The following is a 19,669-nucleotide window of genomic DNA, read 5'->3' as shown; positions in this document are numbered from 1 at the left end:
AGGCATGTACTTGATATCAAAAGCCCCTAGAATCGTACCCCACTTGGCAATTCTCCCAGTGTAGTCAGCATTCCAAAAAAGTGATTTAAGCAGAAGTCGAGTTAAGACAACAATTATATGGGATTGGAAATAGTAGGGGAGTTTACGTGTAGCATGCACTACTGCCAAAATGGCCTTTTCTAGCGGTAGGTAACGCACCTCAGCCTCATGCAGTGACTTGCTCACATAATAAACTGGCCTCTGCACACCACTATCAACCAGTACTAGCACCAAGCTCACTGCATAGGGAGCCACAGCAATGTAAGAAAACAAACCTCATCTACCTCAGGTCTAGACATAATAGGTAGCCAAGAAAGGTATTCCTTCAACTGCTGAAAGGTCAAGACACATTCCTCGTTCCATTCGAATCCATTCCACTTATTCAACAACTGGTAAAAAGGCCTACACCTGTCTGCTGATCGAGAAATGAATCGGTTTAGAGCAGCAGTCATCCCTGTCAACCTCTAGACCTCTTTGGGATTTCGAGGTGGTTGCAAACTATTAATTGCTTTAATCTGGTTAGGATTGACTTCAATTCCGCTGAGAGTGACCATGTACCCCAAGAATTTTCTTGAACCAAACCCAAAAGAACACTTAGAAGCATTAAGGCACAGCCTGTGTTTCCTCAATATTCCAAAAATATTACTGAGATCTCCCACGTGCTCGGACACCACCTTACTCTTCACCACCATATCATCAATATAAACTTAATACTCTTGCCCAATTGTGGCTCAAACATCCTCTGATAGATATGCATTCTTCAACCCAAAGGGCATTACCTTGTAGTGTTAATTTTCAGTGAGAGTGACAAAAGCTGTCTTTTCTTGATCACTCAGAGCCAATGGTATTTGGTGGTATTCTTGGAAGGTATCTAAAAAGCTCATCCGAGGATGGCCTACAGTTGCGTCCACTAACTGATCAATTCGAGGCATGGGGAAAGAGTCCTTTGGACAAGCCTTATTCAAGTCTGTGAAGTCCACACAAAGCTGCCATTTTCCATTCTTCTTCTTCTTCCCCACTACAGTGTTGGCTAGCCACTCGAGGTAAAAAAACCTCTTAATAGCTCCGGCCTACTTAAGTTTGATCACCTCATCCCTGACGGTATTAGAATGCTCTTTAGATGAATACCAAGGTGGTTTTTTTCTGGGAATGATGGATGGATTAACATTCAAGTGATGGCAGATGAAGTTCGGATTCACCCCAGGAGCTTCATAAGCATTTCATGCGAACATGTCAATGTTCCCCTTAAGAAATACTATGAGCTATTCCTTCTCCCGATAAGGCAGTTGAGTTCTGACTTGAAAGAACTTATCCAAATCACCCTTTACAACAATCTTCTCTAAATTCTCACACTCTGCCCCCTCGGCTATCTCCTTCACGGGTAACCCCAGAGTCCTTGATTGCTTTAAACCTCCCTTAGTAGAGGCTGAGGACTCCACTCCTGGCTGATGCATTATTACAGCGACCAAGCACTGCCTTGCCATGGATTGGCTCCCAACCAGCTCCTCAATCCGGTCCCCAGACAGATATTTCACCTTCAAATGCTGAGTAGAGGAAACAGCTCCAAGGGCATGAAGCCAAGGTCTTACTACAATGGCCGTGTAGGAAGAATAGGCATCCACTACAATGAAATCCACCTCCACAACCTCTGATCCTGCTTGTATGGGAAGTCGAATATGGCCCCTTGGAATAACAACTTTCCCGTCGAAACTTACCAGAGGTGAATCATAAGCTGTTAAGTCCTCAGGTTTCAAGCCCAGTCCGTTGTACAAATCAAGGTACATAATCTCTACCACACTGTCTTGATCCACCATTACCCTCTTAACATCATATCCCTCTATCCTGAGGGTGACCACCAAGGCATCATCATGTAGCTGTATGATTCCAACCTTGTCCTCCTCAGAGAAACTCATTGATGGCTAATTCTCCACTTTAGCCCTCTTCAGCTTAGGTCTAGAGTCCTCAGCAGGTGGCCGGGCTACAGACATCATCCTAAAAGGGTGAGAATCAGTTCTCCCTGGGGCCATGAAGATGACATTAATGGTGCCTAAAGCCTAAAGGGGCTCTGGAAAAAGCATTCCCCAGAAATCCTGACCCTGTCTGACCTCTTGGTTCATTGGGCTGATGTAGAAATTGTTTCAGCCTCCTTTCTCTGACCAATTGCACCAGAAGACTCCTCAAAGTTCTACAATCTTCTGTGGTGTGCCCTCAATCCTGGTGGTCTTGGCAATGAAGGCTTTGATTGCGCTTCATGGGGTCACCTCCCATCTGATTTGGACACTTAAAAAATGGTTCGTTCTTAATTTTCTCCAAGACTTGGTATACTGGTTTTCGAAACACTGTGTTTACCATTTGAGTTGTGGTAAACCCCGATTTCCCAGCAAAGTCTCTCCGAGGTCGGTTATTGTTGTAGCGATCCGACCTGAAATCCCTCTTCTCTTGAGTGATAACTTTAGCCTTCCCCTTCCCTTGTTGTTGGTCTTCCTCAACCTGCTTATACTTATCAATTCGATTCATGAGTTAACGTACACTGCTAGTTGGTTTCCCAGTCAAAGACTTCCTCAAACCATGCTCGGCGAGTAGGCTGACTTTGAAAGTTCTTATGGCCACATCATCAAAATCACCATCTATCTTATTAAACATCTCTCAGTATCTGTCCGACTATGTTTTTAGGGTCTCCTCTTCTTGCATGGTCATAGACAACAGGGAGTCCAAGGGCCGAAGAACTCTATTGCATGTAATAAAGCGAGATCCAAATGTCCGGGTGAGTTCTTTAAAAGAATCAATAGAACCTACTCCCAAGCCATCAAACCACCTCATGGCCACGGGCCCCAAACTGGATGGGAATACTTTGCACATTAGGGCCTCATTCTGGAATGTATAGTCATTCTCTAGTTGAAGTGGCTTACATGCTCCATAGGATCTGTTCGACCATTGTTCATGGTGAACGTTGGTTAAGTGAACCGCCGAGGAAGTCTCCCTCTCTCGATTCTACGCGTGAAAGGTGATCTGGAAATTTGATTTAGCGTCTTTCTCTTAACGTCTTGCTCTTAGCGTCATTTCCCAGGCCTTTGCAAGACGGGCTCTTATTCCCACGTCCATGGTGGTAGTCCCCTTCACACAAGAAAGATTCACTAGGGGGGTCCTTGACCTGGGTCTATAACTATCGTCCTCTTCATCGCCAAAAGAGAAATTAGAATTAGAGGGAGTTTGCCTTCGCCGTTAGTGGCACAACTTCCTCTTCAGATGATCAATCTCCAGTTGCATGGCTCTGATATTCTCCTTATGAGAAAGGTGGCTCCCACCTCAAGACTAGCTCCTACTAGTATGGATGGTATGCACACTGACCTCCCAATCCCTTCTCCGCTCAAGGTTAACAAAATGATCTTGATGTTGGGATCCCATAGATTCCTCTCGATTCGGACCTAAACCTACCATAATTGAATTGTTGAACTCACCACAACACCAGAATTTTTCATAGACGGCGCCAATTGTAAGGACAGAGTTTAAGTCATAAGCCTAAAAGTTAAAAGGGTCTAGACTCAAAGAGCCCAATACAATGAATTTGTAGAGAGTGGGTTGAAAAATTAGGCTCTAATAAGTTAGGTAATGATTATAATGGGTTTAGATGACAATAAAGTAAAAGTGGACTGGTTGTATCTAATGAAAATCGTCCTTAGCACAGTCCGAGGAGATTAGTTCTTGTATATAGTTCTTCAAGTTGATTACAAATATAGTTCTTATTGCTATACTGTGTCTCTCTTAATTCTCCAATCCTTTTCCTTCAGGGTCTTCTTTCTGTTTTATACTATCTTCCTTCTTTCATCTATACCCTCCACATATAAGGTAGATTGCTAGTGTTGATCTTGTCCCATCAGCACCTTCCTGAAGTCTCTGGTAATAGTTGTAAGGCTGAAAATTACTTTTCAAATATCACTTCCTCATTAATGTGACCAGAGAGTTAATTACAGAGCATTCAATGTGGTGGTAGTAACTTTCTCTTTAGATATTTTAGAACTTCCCTCTATCATGTGCTTCTGTGATGCTTATCTGTATTAATAGAACCTCCTGGAACGTTGCCCTGGATGGTAAACCACCCTTTCAGACCTCGGCTTTACTCAGCCGAGTAGGCATTCATCCTTGGACCACCCTCATGGACCCTTATGATCAAAACTAACCTCTTCACTTACTAACATGGACTTCTCTAATAATGTTCACCCCTCCTCGGACTACTTCATGTCCTTCGATTGGACCCCCGACCCAATATATACATAGATATATATTGTTGGGCCTAACACCCCTACAATAATAATAATAATAACAATAATAATTTATTGTTAACTAAAATTTGTTGTAAAAATATTTTAAAGATAGCATTACTCTAATATAATTTATTTTTAGAAAGCTTACTTAAAAAAAATAATAAATAAATAAATAAAATGTTTGTTCATGCCCTTGCCCCACACTAGACGTATAACCAACACAACCATGGTTTTAAAAATTGGTACAGTAAAAGAGCCGAAAAAGGGACTGGTTATCGATTTGGTGGTCGAACCGATGACGTCATAAATAATTTAATTAATAATTTTAAAATCATAAAAATTAAAAAATATATATATATTAAGTTTTTTAACTAAGAATATTCAAGTTAAACATATATATAAAATTTTAAAAAATAATGTGAGTTTAGTTTTCATGTATTAAATTTAGGAAATAAAAGTAACAAAACCCAACGGTAATATTTTTAAATTTTCCAATGATTTGTTTTTAACAAATCTAGTGGAGCACTCTATAATGACTCCTAGAATCATCAAATTTTAATGAGAAGTGCCACATTCCCAACATTTTTACAATATTTTCACAATAAATCATATTTGGTAAGTTATTACTGATTTTAATTTGATCATACCACTTTCATTAATTTTTTTTCACTAGTATTAGTTAATAACAACCCACCACTTAAGATTTATTATGAAAGTATTGTGAAAATATTATAGTAGCATTTCTTAATTTTAATTTCTTATTCTTTATTTTATATTTCTCTTTATCTCTTTTTCTTTCATCCGCACGTTTATTTTTTTTTTTTTTTCCTCTTTTTTTCTCCTTCACACACGTATTCTTTACCTTCTCTCTATCTTCACTTTTGACTTTTCTTTTTACTTTTCTTCTCTACCAAACTACCATTTCTTCTCTATCTTCCAGAACATACCAAAAGCCAAAAGCTCTCTCACACACACACACACACTCTCTCTCTCTCTCTCTCTCTCTCTCTCTCTCTCTCTCTCTCTCTCTCACACACACACACACACACAAAGATCGCCGACGGATGACAAAGGCAAGAGAGACAACTTTTTAAATCGGGGTTCACGCATGCCTCTCACCGATCATTGACTGAAGATTGGATCAAAGCAAAGCGAACGAAAGGGAGATACTGCATAAGGGAAGATTTCGTTATATTTTGATGTTTTTTTGTTTTGCATTTTGAGGAATCCAAATTTGCAAGGGATTGATTTTTTTTTTTTTTTTTCCTTAGCTGATTTGGGAATTTGTTATAGATTTTTTTGTTTGGATTTGGAAATTTTTTATTGAATTGAACCTGAGCTAGACGCTATTTTTTTTGTGGTCTTTGTAGCAATTAATTTATCAAAGGGTTCTAGGGTGGCAAATGGCGATTTGCCTTGATTTATCAAAGGGTAAAATTAAGTTTTTAAGAAAACATAGTGGGCAATTTGGGAAATAGCCGGTGTGAAAGCTCGAAAATGTGTTGAAAACACAAGAGCAATTTAGACCCCCAATTAAAATTACGGCTCAATAGATTTTACACTAACTTAATACTAAGTGCGGAATAGTGTAAATGCGAGCGGGTGAACAAATAAGCTACTCTAATCCATAAACTAAACAATACAGCAGTATAATGGAATATAAAAGAGTAGGGAAGAAGGATGCAAACACAGAAAACACCGAGACGTGTTTTCGAAGAGGAAACCGAAGAACTCGACAAAAAACCTCTCCGCCGCCCTCCAGCGGAAATCGATCCACTAGACAATCAGTTGGGATATATGGATTAGCAAGAGACCCTCCAAGCCTAATCTACCTAATGTAGCTAAGCCCTTCAAGCTCCTACTCCAACAAGGCTTCTCGGAACCATGTCTTGTCTTAGTTCTCTGGATCCCACAACAAGCTCCATGTTGCATCTGCCATTCCAGGCTTCTTCCAATGCTTCCCAGCAGCTCCAAAACACTCTCTACACTCTGAATAGGTGTGGGTTGTGTTTGGGTACAAATCTCCTCTCAAGATATGATAATGGGTGAGAGATGGAGAAGAGGCTACAGTGATTTCTCACTAAGGATGAGCAGCTCTCTCTCAAAAGATGGGTGTGTGTGTTTTAGAAAACCTCTCTAGGGTTTTTCTCTCTGAATCGCCTCACCAACATTTGTGGGTAATGTGGGTATAAATAGTGTAGGCACAGAAGGTGTGAATCACACTGGATAGGCTGGCAGAACAGAATGCCTCGCGGGTGTCTCGCGGGAAGGCCTTACCCGCAAGATACTCGCAAGACACAGCTGTCTCCACTTGGCCTGACTCTTCGCATTCCAGCATGTGCAGGGCACATGATTCACTTCGCGGGAAGCTAGGTCACGACATACCCGTGAGAATTCTTCAGCCATCAAATGCTTGAGTCTTCACACTCTTTCTCTATCATACAACCCTTACAACAAATCCCATAATAGATACAGGGTAAAAACTATTAATAATAATTACAATCAAATTTGGCATGGAATAAAAGCTAACAAAATACATAATTGTAAATAACAACTTTACCAACGGTAATGTTAAAATGCAATTGTGGCATTTGCAAAAGCTCCTCAAATATGTCCACACATCTTGGCTTAATTCTTTGCATTTCAAATTCAAAACGCAGCTTTTTTGAGAAAGCACGTTTTGAAACATTACCAAACGCTTGACTTTTATTTTTGCTCTCAAAAAGCGTGTTTTGGCTCAAGAAAGTGGAAACAAACGCACACTTAGTCTTTTAATCTCACAACCTAGGCTTCTCCTTCAATCCCTAAGACTGTCTTCTTCTCTCTCTCTTTTTTTTTCTTCTTTCCTTTTTTTTTTTCTTTTTTGGGTCTCATAGATGAGGACTATTAACTGGGTCATGCTAACGGGTGCTCTTAGAACAATGGTTACAATCTATTTTAGAAAAGTTTTGACATTACTTTTATGAGAAATATAAAAAACTGTTAAAATATTAATTTTTTTTTTCCATAAAAACTTTCTTTAAATGAATTATTAATCATTACCCTAAAGATATTCGTTAGCATTTCCACCATTAATTATATGTTGGTAACATGGATATTGTTGAAGATGATCTTCCAATGATTAAGGTACTCAAACAGTCTTTCAATCAACTTGTGAAATGAAGGATTTGGTCGCTCTTAGCTACTTTCTAGGTTTGAGGTTACTTCCTCTTCTGACAGCTATTGACTTTCTTTCTCAAACAAAAACAAAATATGTTTCCAATCTTCTCTCTCATGCATGTTTCATTGATTATAAACATTTTGGCACACCTCTTGACTCTAATGCTAAGCTTCAGGCCATGAATGGCAAGCCTCTTCATGATGCTATTTTCTACAAGTAATTAGTGAGCAACATTGTGTACTTACTATCACTTGTCATAATATTCACATGTTATGTACCTTAAGCTAATTTATATCTAATATTGCGCTCTATTTACTTTACTGTTGTTTTTTTACATCATGTGTTATCTCAAGGGCACACTCTTCCATGAGTTTTTCCTCTCTTCTACCAATGATTTATGAGTTGTGTTAATGGGCACCGTAAATATGTCAGAATTTTTGTTAACTACTCAGTTTTATGTTAGTATTTTATTAACTTTATAAGCTTTAGGGTCAACTTTATACAATTTCTCTCATTTATTCAATTTTTTTATTAAGTGGAACCAACATTATTCTAACCTTAACATGCATCATATGGTACTCATTAACATTTGCCATGATGTATTATTACATGCCTATTTTGATGCTAGCCGGGTAGGAAATCTACAAATCATCATTCCACCATCATGGTAACAAATCTATCAAATCCTTTAAGCACAACAATGGACAGGGATGAGCTTAACCTTCTTATTGATTTTGCTATCACCAAAAAAATTCCTCGGTAAGCAATGAAATCTATTCAGGAACAGTGTTTGACTCTACCTCCTTTGTAAGCATCATAGTAGAAGCTGTAATGGAAAGAAATATTGATGGCACTCATGAACTATGGAACCGCACTCACATGGTTTATAGTCTCTCAAAGGATCTTGGTTGCCAGGATTTCGAGTGGACATGATCTACTCCAACAATGAAACAGTTGTTGCCGCGGCTACAAAAATGTTAAGCTTCGGATTGGTCTCTTCCCAAACTCAGTTTTTTTACTCACCAACATGCTCTCTGACAAGAAATTCACTAGCAAATACATAAAGGAGAATCGAAAGACTCAAAAGTAGAAAGGAAATGCTTTTCTCTGACCTTAGTGGTGCAGGGATAGAGTGTTTGAAGAGCAATGCTTGTTTGTTTTGTTGGGTGGACATGAGAGACTTGTTAAGCTCTGACACATTTGAAGCTGAAAAGGAGCTCTCCAAGAGAATTCTTTTTGAAGTTGGGCTCAACACTTTCCTGGGTCTTCTTGCCATTGTTCTGAGCCTGGTTGGTTTAGAATATATGTTTTGCAAACATGTCTCAGCTAGGAAACATTGAAGGTTGCAATAACACGTATCAAGGACTTTGTTGAATCCATCACCTCTAGCAGAGAAAATTGCAACCACCAACTAACTGTTCGTGATTCAAGAAGAAGATCAGTTTCCAAGTGGGTTGTACCACTATCACCATATGACAATAATGAACCAGCCGACCGTTAGTCCGATACCAACAAGTCAAATCCGTCCTGTGGTTTAGTGTGTTATTACTCAGCTTTTTACATGGGAAGCAAGAACTTGGTTCAAAGCCCTTTTCGCTACTTGTTCTGAGGGAAAAAAGAAAAAAACTTATAATTATAAAGGCTTTGAATTCATGAGTAAATAAAGCTAATTGCAATGTTCATGTTCTACTAGCGACTAGTGTAATTTTGTCTACCCATAATTGTGATTTTAAGGAATAGAAATTTTCTATCTCACCTTTTGTATTCTACTTCATATTTCATTAATTACAAATTTTCATGTATTTTTTTTTTTTAACTTTGATTATTTTATAAATAAAGAAAACACATATATAATCACTTGAAATTGACGGAATATATATATATAAAAAAAATAAAAAAAAAAAAAAAAAAAAAAAACACACACAAACTATTTTTCTTTTAATTTCATGTTACGGGCAAAAGCTCTATAATAACTACTAGGCTTGTTGGAATAACAACTTCTTGAAGTGCCTACCCACAATCATGATTTCAGGTAATAATGCAATGTTTGCAAGACAATTAACCTATTCCTATATTTAAATACACTGTGTTGTACTATTTTATTAATATACATCAATTCAGTTTTGTTCTCTTTCCACGGACTACAAACAGGACAATCACTTTGAAAAGTTGTGGTACTTTTTCCAACAAGGCTAGTAGTAATTGCATTATTACACGAAATAATGATTGTAGGTAGGCACTTCAGCAAGTTATAATACTTGTTCCAAGAGGCAAGAAGCCTAGTAGGTACTACTTACTAGAATTTTGTCCATAACATGAAATCAAAAGAAAAGTTGTTTGTATTTTATAAATACATTAAAATTTGTGATTAATAAAGTATAAAGTAAAATACAAAAAGTGGGCAAAAAATTTCGATTCCTTAAATTCAAATGATTATGAGAAGAAAAAATTGCATTAGTTGCAATATAAACATTACAATGAGCTTTATTTGCTCATGCACTCAAAACCTCTATAACTATAAGTTTTTTTTTCTTTTTTCTTTTTTCCCTTACAACAAATAGGGAAAAGGGCTAACCAAGCTTTTCCCTATTCTCAAAAAAAAAAAAAAAAAAAAATGTTCTTCCCATATAAAAAGCCGAGTAATAGCACTAAACCACAAGACGGATTTTACTTGTTGGCATGGACTAACGCTCGGCTGGTTCATTATTGTCATATGGTGATAATGGCAAAACCCACTTGGAAACTGATCTTCTTCTTGAATCAAGAAAAGTTAGCTGGTGGTTGCAATTGTCTCTGCTAGAGGTGATGGATTCAACAAAGTCCTTGATACGTGTTATTGCAACCTTCAATGTTTCCTGAGACATGTTTGCAAAACACATTCTAAACCAACCAGGCTCAGAACAATGGCAAGAAGACCCAGGAGAGATGTTGAGCCCAACTTCAAAAAGAATTCTCTTGGAGAGCTCCTTTTCAGCTTCAAATGTGTCAGAGCTTAACAAGTGTCTCATGTCCACCCAACAAAACAAACAAGCATTGCTATTCAAACACTCTATCCCTGCATCACTAAGCCCAGAAACAAGCATTTCCTTCCTACTTTTAAGTCTCTTTCGGTTCTCCTCTATGTATTTGCTAGTGAATTTCTTGTCAGAGAGCATGTTGGTGAGCAAAAATTGAGTTTGGGAAGAGACCAATCCGAAGCTTGACATTTTTGTAGCTGCGGCAACAACTGTTTCGTCGTTGGAGTAGATCATGCCAACTCGAAATCCTGGCAAACCAAGATCCTTTGAGAGACTATAAACCATGTGAATGCGGTTCCATAGTTCATGAGTGTCATCAATATTTCTGTCCGTTACAGCTTCTATGATGCTTACAAAGGATGTAGAGTCAAACACTGTTCCTGAATAGATTTCATCGCTTACTATATGAATTTTTTTGCTGATAGCAAAATCAATAAGAAGGTTAAGCTCATCCCTGTCCATTGTTGTGCCTAAGGGATTTGATGGATTTGTTACCAATACCCCTTTAACATTTAAATTAAGCTTTTTGGCTTGTTCATACGCATCCTCCAAGGCACACCCAGTAATTTTGAAGTCATTTGAACTTGAACAATGTATTGGAACAATTTCAACTCCAGTCCGCCACTTGAGATCTCTATCAAACCTGCCCAAAAAAGAAGTATATAAGAGAAATAATACATGTCAAATTTTTAAAAAAATTGAAAATAAAGATAATATGGGAAATGAATAATGTGGTTCTGTCACTAAGACCTGTGTCCACAATCCTAAAAGTCAAAAGGACTACAGTTATAGTTGATTGTGTCAATCCGGTGATTTAATTACTCCAAACAATCAATTTCATGATTATATATATATATATATATATTTAATATGTGGAAAGTGAAACATGCATTTTTTGAGTACCCAAAAAATAATGTAATAGAAGACTTGAAGAAGAACAAGAAATTATTGTTACCCTGGATAGTATGGAGTAGGAAGAAGGAAAGCTTCCCCAGGTTCAGCAAGGCAGAACATTAAGGACTCATTCGCAGAAGTTGAGCCAGCAACAAGAACGAGCTTTTTGGGGTCAAACTCCACTTTATATCCTCTTAATTTTGCCATGAACTTTACCAATTCCTAAAAAATAAACCATTCAAGCCAAGTTAGGTATCTATGTAGGAGAGCAGCAGCTTTGTACTAATGTGTAGCAAACGAGGAAGTACTAGTTCTTACATTTTTGAAAGTAGGCATGCCATGATAGTCTTGGAAGAGAGCCAGCTCTTTGAATACAGATTTTCCATCTCTCTTCAACCCCAGTACATCAGGATTGTCTGCAAGCCAGGACTCAGCAAGTTCAAAGGAAAGCTGCACGAAGAATCGGAATAAGAAATGGTTCTTATAACTAGACATAGTGAGAACTGAAAGACTACACAATGTGTAATGTAGGAGATGGACACACATGCACTTTAAATGTGCCCCTTTTATAAGCGAGAACAGATATTCGAATTCAAATTCTCACAATAATACTAAATTACAAGACTCTTGATCACTTTGACATGTGTCATGCAGTTACAATGTAACATTTTTTTTTCTATTGAGAAAATATGTCACAATGTAACATGAGTATTCTCTGTTGGGAAAGTTTCTAAAAAGAGGTACATTTTTATCCTTCTACCAAATTATTTTTCAAACTTTATGAGAGTTGGATGATTCTATTTTCACTAAAAGAATAAAGACCCAAAACAAAGAATAGAATTCCTGAGAGTTTTCCCACCTGATTTTCTGCAAGTCCCATCTGAATGATTCCGTTCGGATTCTGGACTTCATGATAAGGATTCTTCTCGTATTCCTGCCATCCAAGGAAGTAGGAAGAATCCTGGCCATGAGAATCACAGGCAGCTTTCTTAGACAACATTTGCATGCTGGTCTAAGTGTCTAACTTCTAATTTTGAGTAGTGAGCAACCTTGAAAGCTAGCTAGCTCAAAGAGGAAGAGAGAGAGAGACTTTGGTTGAGGTGCTTGTAACAAGCAGTGTAGGTTTGCATTTATATAGACTTTCAATGGAGAAAATATCAATATTTTATTGACGGTGCTGATAATTTTGACCAGGAAGAGGCACATTTCATTTTTTTTTTTTTTTTTTAAGAGAGAGAGAGACTTTGGTTGAGGTGCTTGTAACAAGCAGTGTAGGTTTGCATTTATATAGACTTTCAATGGAGAAAATATCAATATTTTATTGACGGTGCTGATAATTTTGACCAGGAAGAGGCACATTTCATTTTTTTTTTTTTTTTTTTCCTTAATTCACAGTTTCTTCTCTTTTAACTTTAGGTGTTTACTCATTTTCATATATGTACTCATTCTCAGACCGAATATGCTATTTACAAACTGATTTTTGAAAGATGAGGGACAAAGATTATATCTTCTTAAAATAGATGTACGGATACCCAATTGCTTGATATTGTTTTTAATGTTTAATGATGTGTTTAGCTTGAATATACTGGAGTAGGGGTGTTCGCAATGCGGTATGGTTTTAGACCATTTTTAGTACTGCACTTTGCGATGCGGTTTGACTAAAATCATAACTGCACTGCACTTTATTTTTACGGTCATATATGTGATGTGGTGCAGTTTAGAGTTTAACCAAAATTATAACCGCACCGCACCTCATTTTTGCGGTCATATATGCGGTGTTATGTATAAGATGAGGTTTGAAGTTGATATATTTTTCAAATTTTGGGCATTTCCTACCCATCTCAAAACTAATTTTTCCCCTTTTTTGGCCAAGTTTTAAATTATTTAGCTAGTTATTCTTTATTTTGGGTTGGCTTTTCTAGTCGACACTTGCTAGCATTATCATTTTTTTTTTTTTGAAAACAAGGTTATTAAACTATTAATAATATATTTAATATTAAAAATAAATAAATATATTAATATATAGAGAGGGCGCGGTGCGGTTTGTGCGGTTTTCTTATACTAAGATGGGGGAAAACAAGGGAACACATTTTGTGCGGTTTTCTTATTATAAAACTGCAAACTGCACTACACCATGCGATGTGGTGTTTGTTATTTGCGGTGTAGTGCGGTTATGTTATTTTGCGGGCGATTTTGGTGCATTTTATGCTATTTGGTGAACATCCCTATATTGGAGTATTTAATTGTCTCTAATGTTGCTGTACTTGATGGTACCAATTGATTTAAATAAATAGTTATTCACCAAAAAAAACAGAGGTTTGCGTACATGCAAGCCTCTTTTTCACATTCATTTTCAAAACAATTACAAATGTGTCAATTGATGACAATATAAAAATATAACCAATCACTTAATATGTTTCTTCAAATAGCATTTTTCTTAATATTCTATAAGCCTTCCTATTTATTAAAAAAAAAAAAAAAGACAAAGTTTTTTTACAATTCCCACTAAAAAAATTAGCATGACTACATATTTTGAAAATCTAAATATTAACTTTTACGTTTTTTATGTTCTTAAAAAATATGTCAAATTTTATGTCAATCAGAATTGGATGTTATAAACTATTCGACCCGTAAACTTATTTTTTACGCATAATTTTATACTACAAAAAATTGAAATTTAAAATTTTGATTAATAACATAACTATTGATCTTTGATCTCCTGAAAATTTTGTAAGTATGAAGTATATAAGAATAAAATGTAATCCAATGATGGATTATTCAAATTCACATTCAATAAAAAAAAAAATATTAAATGAAGTTATAGTTATTAACTACAATCAAATTTGTAGCCAAATTTTATCCAATATATATAACTCTTTACCCATTGTGCTTTTGTTAATAAATATCTTCTTCTTCTTTTTTAATCCAAATATCCCTATTTATTATTAAGTAAAGTTATGTATCAGGAAAAGTAAGTAAAGTTAAAAATTTTATTTTCTATCTTATATCTAGAAAAAATAAATAAAATTTTTATTTAAGTAAACATTAATTGGTGTCTCTATAGGAAAAAAAAAACATTAACTGTTATTGAAAGATGTATAGCTTAATATTAAAAAAATCCAATTACATAACTTTCAATAACATTGCAATAATATTTAATTTTTAAAAAAAAATTGTTATGGTAACTTAAGTAAAAACCCAAATTACCATAAAATTTCCCAATACATATTAGAATATATCCAACTCCAAATTTTTCTCACGTGGCATCATCTTCAACTTCTAGATTATTATTATTATTATCCTATGACTAATTGATAGTATTAATTTCAAATTTCAAATTTCTCAATTCTCAATTTCGTTCTTGTACGCAATTGTTTCCACTTGGCTATCGGCAGTCGACACAAAAGAATTTAGTATTCTAGTCTCGGTCTATTACAACTCATTGTTTCAAGGTTTCTACTATTTTTATCACATACACCAAGTACAAGTAGAATAGCAACTCTCAGACTCTCAGGTCTAGTACAAGTATAATATTAATATATATTTATATATATATATATTTATATTAGAGGAAAATCAAGTTTGATTATTGCAGAAATTTGTGATTAATTTGGCAAGATAGAAATTTACTAGGAAGGGACTAAATAAATCATAAATGTTTAAGAAAATTTTGAGAGAGAGAGAGTTGAGTTCAAATTACACCTAGTGTAACTTTAAGCAATGTTAAACCGCTTAATATTTTTTAATTGGATGCGAATATTGACAAATCCATTGTTAGATTACATTATCTTCGTATATTCCATACTTGCAAAATTTCGAGGTGATCAAAGATTAATAGTCATGTCATCAATCAATTATTAAAATTCAAATATTTGGAGTTTAAAATAATGCATAAAAGATGAGTTTATATATCAAATGGTAAATAGCATCCGATTGATATGAAAATTGGCATGCATGTTAAGAACATATAGAACATGTAATTCAATAGTTGGATTTTCAAAATATTAATTCAATTACAAGTTATTGGGTAGTGTAATATTTCTTAAAGTTACACTAGGTGTAACTTGAACCCAACCCTTATATATATATATATATATATATATTCTTTCTTATTTTCAACTCCATCCCTGCTCTACCCAATGATTGGTGTCACAGTGGATAAGAATTTTTCCTTTCCATCCAATTTTTTCTAGAATGCTTAGTGTCAATCTCTCTCGAAAAATGAAATGTACCCCATTTTTTTCTATAATACTTGTAAATTTCAATCTATCTCAAAAATAAAATGTACTAGCAAGTAAACTTTTTCCCCCAATGTGGCAAGAAATTAATTTGTAATTTTTTTTTTAATCCAACTTAAATGTTTTAATTTTTAATTTTTTATATTGGTTAAAAATGCTTCTAATACGCCCAAATAACTCTCTTTCACAAATTCAAAACCAAAGAACCAAATACGAACCAAAGTACCAAAGATTCACAAATATCAAATATGAATTGCACATAAACCAAAGAGAGAGTCACAAATCAAATCCAAAAGTTGCAATGCACCAAGAGAGAGCAAATCAACAAACCGCAAAACCAAAACCAAGCAGCAACAAAGATCTCTCACTATTCCAAATTGCAACCCACAAATATCAAATAACCAAACGAAGAGAGAGCCTTTTCTCACACACTCTCATCTTTCTCTCTAATTTTCTGTAGCAACACTATGCTTATATAGGAGACTTGAGTCGGCTAGTAATCTAAAATCAAAAAAGATTAGACTTCTTTTCCACACACAAAAGGAGAATCACTCCTATTCCAAATAGAACTCAAACTTAAGTAGTAGACAAAACTTCTAATAAAATTTGGTAACTTCAAACAACAGTAACCCAAAAGGAATAAAATTCTTTCTTTATCCAACTCCAACAAGGAGTCGAACTCCTAATTCAAGCCATATTCTACAAATCTCCACTTTGGCTTGAATTCTATCAAGCCTTACAAATGACATTTACAGACCACCAAATACAAATCCTAAACAAGTCTCCACCTTGACAAGACATCTCCTAAACCACAAATGCAAAGAACTCAATCAAATCATAGCCTAACCAGAAAAAGTGCAAATTATCCAAAACTACTTCTAAATGCACCAATGGACGCCAAATGCACCCAAAGATGGTGCCAAATCCAAATAAGTCCAAAACAAAGTGCATATCACCACAAACGAAACTTCTTCGTCACCACACCAAAGCCCCTACGGGCTAATTCAAATTGCAAATACTAAACAAGTCCAAGCAACACTTGAACTTGTGCAAAGGCTTAATCATCATGTCACCACCAAAAATAACATCCTTGGCCAAACAAAAATGAATAGTGCCATAAGCTTGTCTATTAATCTTTTCTCAATCTTTGTTTGACATCCTTTCAGGTTTGTCTTCCAAAGTAATATCCAATTCTTGTTGAACCAAAACATCCATAACTTCGCATTGCCACATGCCAAAGTTATTCATTCCATCAAATTCCTCTACTTCAAATTTGGCATTAGAAACCATCATCCTAACCGCCAAAGGTTTTGTAGAAGACTCTCACAAAGCTTTTTCAAAAGAATCCGCCGAAGATTTTGTAGAGGAATCACTTGACATCTTTCTCCCCAATAATCAAATTCACGAACCAATCACCAAAATCTCCAAAGAGAACAAATCCAAACACCTAGATAGCGAACCTTAGCTCTGATACCAGTTTATTGTAAAATAGCAGAAGCTCAAATTACCAAGATTGATTGTGAAAATATTTTAGGCTTGTGAAAGATCTTCAAACTAACAATAGGAACAAAGAAAATTAAACCAAAAGAAAATAGACACAAAACACCAAGATTTACATGGTTCGGCAATAGCCTATATCCACGGGCGATGACGAACAAATTTCACTGTAACAAATTTGGGATAATACAAATTGGTGTAGAGACACTCTCACAAACCCAAATACCAAATACACCTAAATAACTCTCAAAGAGCCAAATACGAACCAAAGAACCAAATACGAACCAAAGAACCGAAGGTCACAAATACCAAATACGAATTGCACACAAACCAAAGAGAGAGCCACAGATTAAATCCAAAAGTTGCAATGCACCAAAAGAGAGCAAATCACCAAATTGTAGAACCAAACCAAGCGGCAACGAACCTCTCTCACTATTTCAAATTGCAACCCACCAATATCAAATAACAAAATGAAGAGAAAGCATTTTTCTCACACACTCTCATCTTTCTCTCTAATTTTCTGTAGCAACACTATGCTTATATAGGAGACTTGAGTCGGCTAGTAATCTAAAATCAAAAAAGATTAGACTTCTTTTCACACACAAAAGGAGAATCACTCCTATTCCAAATAGAACTCAAACTTAAGTAGTAGACAAAACTTCTAATAAAATTTGGTAACTTCAAACAACAGTAACCCAAAAGGAATAAAATTCTTTCTTTATCCAACTCCAACAAGGAGTCGAACTCCTAATTCAAGCCATATTCTACAAATCTCCACTTTGGCTTGAATTCTATCAAGCCTTACAAATGACATTAAAATAAAGAATTAAAAAAAAAATATATATATATATATATGTACATATAGTGAATAGTGCAAATTTACACATTTTTAACTTGACTAATAAGAATGATTTTGGGGGTTGAATGTGTAAAATTTATACATTTTTTTTCTTTCTATTTTGCACTGTTTGATGCAAATGCTCTTAAGGTGTGTTTGTTTAGACTTTTGCAAACTATGTTTTGAGTTTAAAATGAGCATTTGTAAAAAAGTTATGAGGAGTTACTATTGCGAAATGAAGTTTTTGGTTTTAAAAACGCTCTTTCAAACTTCTAAAACACTTAACAGAATGGATCCTTAATATGTGTATAAATCGGCAAGAGCATATATACTCTTTTAAGTTTTAGTATAAATCTCCATACTAGATGACCAATTAAGTTTTCTAACATAGAATAATATTTTGAAATTATATCATTAGACAAAGAGGACATAACTCTTAAGAGTGTCCTACAGGCTAGCTAGCCGAGTATGTTCCTAAGAGCATTCGCATCGGTTCGTGCATAAGTGTGTATAATAGAAAAAATGTTCAAATTTACACATTTTTGTTCAAAAACAGCCCACATCAGTCCGTTTAAAATCTTGAAAAATTTTCTAAAATTATCCACGAGCTACAATACCCATGTAAATTTACACGGGCACTGTAGCATGTGTATATCATTTTTTAATAGTTTTTTTCTTTCTCCCCGATACTGTAGCATGACTTTGTCTGACACTGTAGCACTATAGCACTGTAGCATTTGGTTAAAGAAATAAATATTTTATTTGAATAAATGTGTATAATAGACAAACTGATGTGAGTGTTTTGTAAAAATAGGTGTGTAAAATAAAAAAAATAAGTTTTAAACTTGTAAAATGGAAAAAAAAATGTGAATGCTCTAAAGGTATATAAACTTTGTGAAAGCTAAAGTAATATGTATAACATTGACTTTGGGAGAAGGAACGTGTAAGGGTGCACCGATCTACAAAGATTATTCTCTTGTTAAAAGAGAGCATCTTTTTCTGAGCCCTTGACTTCCAAAAAATAAAATTTGATAAATGTTTTCTTCGTTTATTATTAATTATTATTAAAAGAAAGTTTTATTAGTTACCCTTTCCAACTTGTCTGAGTGTTCAGTGACTGTACAAGTGTTTAGTGTTTTTCATACGAACATTGCTGTTGGCTGTTGTAGGTCCCGTCCATCTTAGCAAGACCATTGGCTAGAGAATTTTGCCTAATATCTATACAAGAGTGTTATTAGTGGGAGTAGTCAACAACACATTTAAATTTAAATAAACCACTTCATTAAATCAGGAAATAACACGAGTCAAAAGCTAGATACTTGTCAGAATTGTATACCATGCGTGTTTCATCATCATCATTCATCAGTCTTTAACACGACGTTTATCAAATTTAGAAAAACACCCATTCTTGTGACTGTGAAACCTCCCCCCACCTTTTCTTTACTTCTATTTTGCTAAGCTCTCTAATTTCATAATTATGTCAGTTGTTTTGTTTGTGTCTAGTTTTTTTTTTTAATTGCGTATGAACCATGATTTTTTTGTTTTTCCTCTTTTACTTACATGACATCACTAAATAGTTTTTCAATTATTATAATAATAAATATAGCTTTTATTTGATTTGTAGGTTATAGATTAAAATGTAATAATTAAAAACTTCATTTTTTTTTTTATTAAAACCTTTAACTTTATTAAGAAGAAGATAAATTCAACACATCATGAGTAGT

The 19,669-nt window shown here is 35.1% G+C and overlaps 1 protein-coding gene and 1 pseudogene across 1 annotated transcript; one reads left to right on the top strand and one right to left on the bottom strand.

The window, feature by feature from the left end:
- Positions 1 to 8,125: 8,125 nt before the first annotated feature.
- On the top strand, positions 8,126 to 8,962 carry LOC112035859 (1-aminocyclopropane-1-carboxylate synthase 3-like; annotated as a pseudogene).
- Positions 8,963 to 9,907: 945 nt separating this feature from the next.
- LOC112035875 (1-aminocyclopropane-1-carboxylate synthase 3) lies at positions 9,908 to 12,438 on the bottom strand. The gene is made up of 4 exons (XM_024068711.2): positions 12,232 to 12,438; positions 11,691 to 11,822; positions 11,434 to 11,594; positions 9,908 to 11,121 (listed from the first exon to the last, which is right to left on the bottom strand). The coding sequence occupies exons 1-4, from the start codon at positions 12,376 to 12,378 to the stop codon at positions 10,146 to 10,148; spliced, it is 1,416 nt and encodes a 471-aa protein (XP_023924479.1). The 5' UTR covers positions 12,379 to 12,438; the 3' UTR covers positions 9,908 to 10,145.
- Positions 12,439 to 19,669: the final 7,231 nt, after the last annotated feature.

This window comes from Quercus suber, unplaced genomic scaffold (genome assembly GCF_002906115.3).
Source record: "Quercus suber isolate HL8 unplaced genomic scaffold, Cork oak 2.0 scaffold_78, whole genome shotgun sequence".
NCBI classification, from domain to species: Eukaryota; Viridiplantae; Streptophyta; class Magnoliopsida; order Fagales; family Fagaceae; genus Quercus; species Quercus suber.
This window is presented reverse-complemented; position numbering and strand designations above follow the sequence as displayed.

Excerpts from the sequence above, each read along its gene's own strand:
- LOC112035875 (XM_024068711.2), bottom strand. The coding sequence starts at position 12,378 with ATGCAAATGTTGTCTAAGAAAGCTGCCTGTGATTCTCATGGCCAGGAT. Across the intron at positions 11,823-12,231 it reads TGGGACTTGCAGAAAATCAG|CTTTCCTTTGAACTTGCTGA; the intron begins GTGGGAAAACTC and ends TTCTTCGTGCAG. Across the intron at positions 11,595-11,690 it reads GCATGCCTACTTTCAAAAAT|GAATTGGTAAAGTTCATGGC; the intron begins GTAAGAACTAGT and ends TTTATTTTTTAG.